The 1,671-nt window shown below is 38.3% G+C and overlaps 1 protein-coding gene across 1 annotated transcript; it reads left to right on the top strand.

Moving 5' to 3' along the window:
• The first annotated feature begins 493 nt into the window (after positions 1-493).
• LOC107806442 (dehydration-responsive element-binding protein 3) lies at positions 494-1,389 on the top strand. The gene has a single exon (XM_016630600.2). The coding sequence runs from the start codon at positions 595-597 to the stop codon at positions 1,183-1,185; it is 591 nt and encodes a 196-aa protein (XP_016486086.1). The 5' UTR covers positions 494-594; the 3' UTR covers positions 1,186-1,389.
• The last annotated feature ends 282 nt before the right edge of the window (positions 1,390-1,671 follow it).

Below are 1,671 nucleotides of genomic sequence, written 5' to 3'. Positions count from 1 at the left end.
TGTTAATTACCTACTATATACAAAAGTTATTTTAAATTATATCGGCGGAAGGGGGAAGGGTAACTATATACATAATTAGTTAATCATTTTAAAATGGTGCATTGGTAGGTTGGTCGGTTAATCGTCACCAATGGAAGTTATAAGGTGTTATTATTAACGTTTAAAGTTAACAGCAGAACATATTAATCATTTTATATACATCTAATCTTTAATTGTTAGTCTAAATTATTGTCGTTGTAAACTTCTTTTTTTCCGACGTCGCTGTAAACTGACTAGTGAAAATTCTATACACTTCATGTATAAATATTTAGCTTGTTTATAGTAATTTTTAGGCTAATTTTTATGAGCAGTCTATTTTTCTTCTCTTCACTCTATTTAAAAAGACGCTCCTCCTTCCCTGTCACTCCCCATCAAACGGCAACTCCAACTTTTGTCCTCGTTTTTTCTCTGCTTCTGAAAAGTGACAGTCAAAATTCACACAGTCACAAACTGATTCCCCCCCCCCCCCCGCGTCCCTCCTCCTCTGTTTTGACATTCAATAAATACTCACACTCATCCAAAAAGGCATACATTAACCAGAAAAAACACAGCCGAATGACGAAACGAAAAACAAGACAGAGTGCTAATACTGGGAATAGATACCCAGTTTATAGAGGAGTTCGTATGCGAAGTTGGGGAAAATGGGTGTCTGAAATACGTGAACCTCGTAAGAAGTCACGTATTTGGCTGGGCACTTACCCTACCCCAGAAATGGCCGCTAGAGCACATGATGTTGCCGCATTGAGTATAAAAAAGAACTCATCTATTCTAAATTTTCCTCATCTCGTAAACTCGTTGCCTCGCCCAGTTTCACTATCACCAAGAGATGTTCAAGCTGCTGCAGCTAAAGCAGCTTCAATGGAGGAGCCAATTATTAGTTCTATCTCTTCTTCAAATTCTGACTGTACATTGGAGACAATAACATCAGCATCAGACGTCGAGTTGGGTGAAATTATAGAGCTTCCTAGTTTGGAGGGAAGCTTTGACTCGGACGAGCCGAAGAATGAGTTTAGGTTAAGTGACTCGGTTGACGGTTGGCTGTACCCGCCGTGGTGGGCACCAGATAGCGAGTTTTGTGAGTATTTACTTGAGCAAGATGCCTTTGGAGAGAGTTTAATTCTTAGCAACTTCGACAGGCAGAAATAGGGTTTTGCTATAATATTGATCAAAGAGTGAAAGAGACTCGTGGTTCAGCTGTAAGGTTGTCTTTGTATGTTGGTCACGTCGTTCGGGCCGTAAATCAACCATTAACGGTTGTAATAGATTCTTGAACTAGGGTAGATTTTACATTATACCCTTTGAACTGCGGTTCTTTTCCGAATACTACCTAAATACAAAATACTTTATATATGAGGCTGTCTTACCGATCAAAGAGTGGTGTGAGTTTTTTAATTCTTTTTTTAGACATTTGGATAATTTCTACGATTCTGCCAACTAGTCGTGTGTGTTTGTATGTAAATAATGTGTAATATACTTGTAATACATGTCAGAGTACTTTTTAGCATATTCATCAACGTATATACTTTTAGTTAATTAATCTACTGCAAGTGTAGGGCATTTTTGAATCTTGATCAGTTGCTTGAAATCCCAGTGGTGTGCACCCTCCACTTCCAACCAAGAGGTTGTGAGTTT

This window comes from Nicotiana tabacum, chromosome 22, assembly GCF_000715075.1.
Source record: "Nicotiana tabacum cultivar K326 chromosome 22, ASM71507v2, whole genome shotgun sequence".
In the NCBI taxonomy this organism is placed as follows: domain Eukaryota; kingdom Viridiplantae; phylum Streptophyta; class Magnoliopsida; order Solanales; family Solanaceae; genus Nicotiana; species Nicotiana tabacum.
The sequence above is the reverse complement of the archived record's forward strand: the minus strand, read 5'-3'. Positions and strand labels throughout refer to the sequence as shown.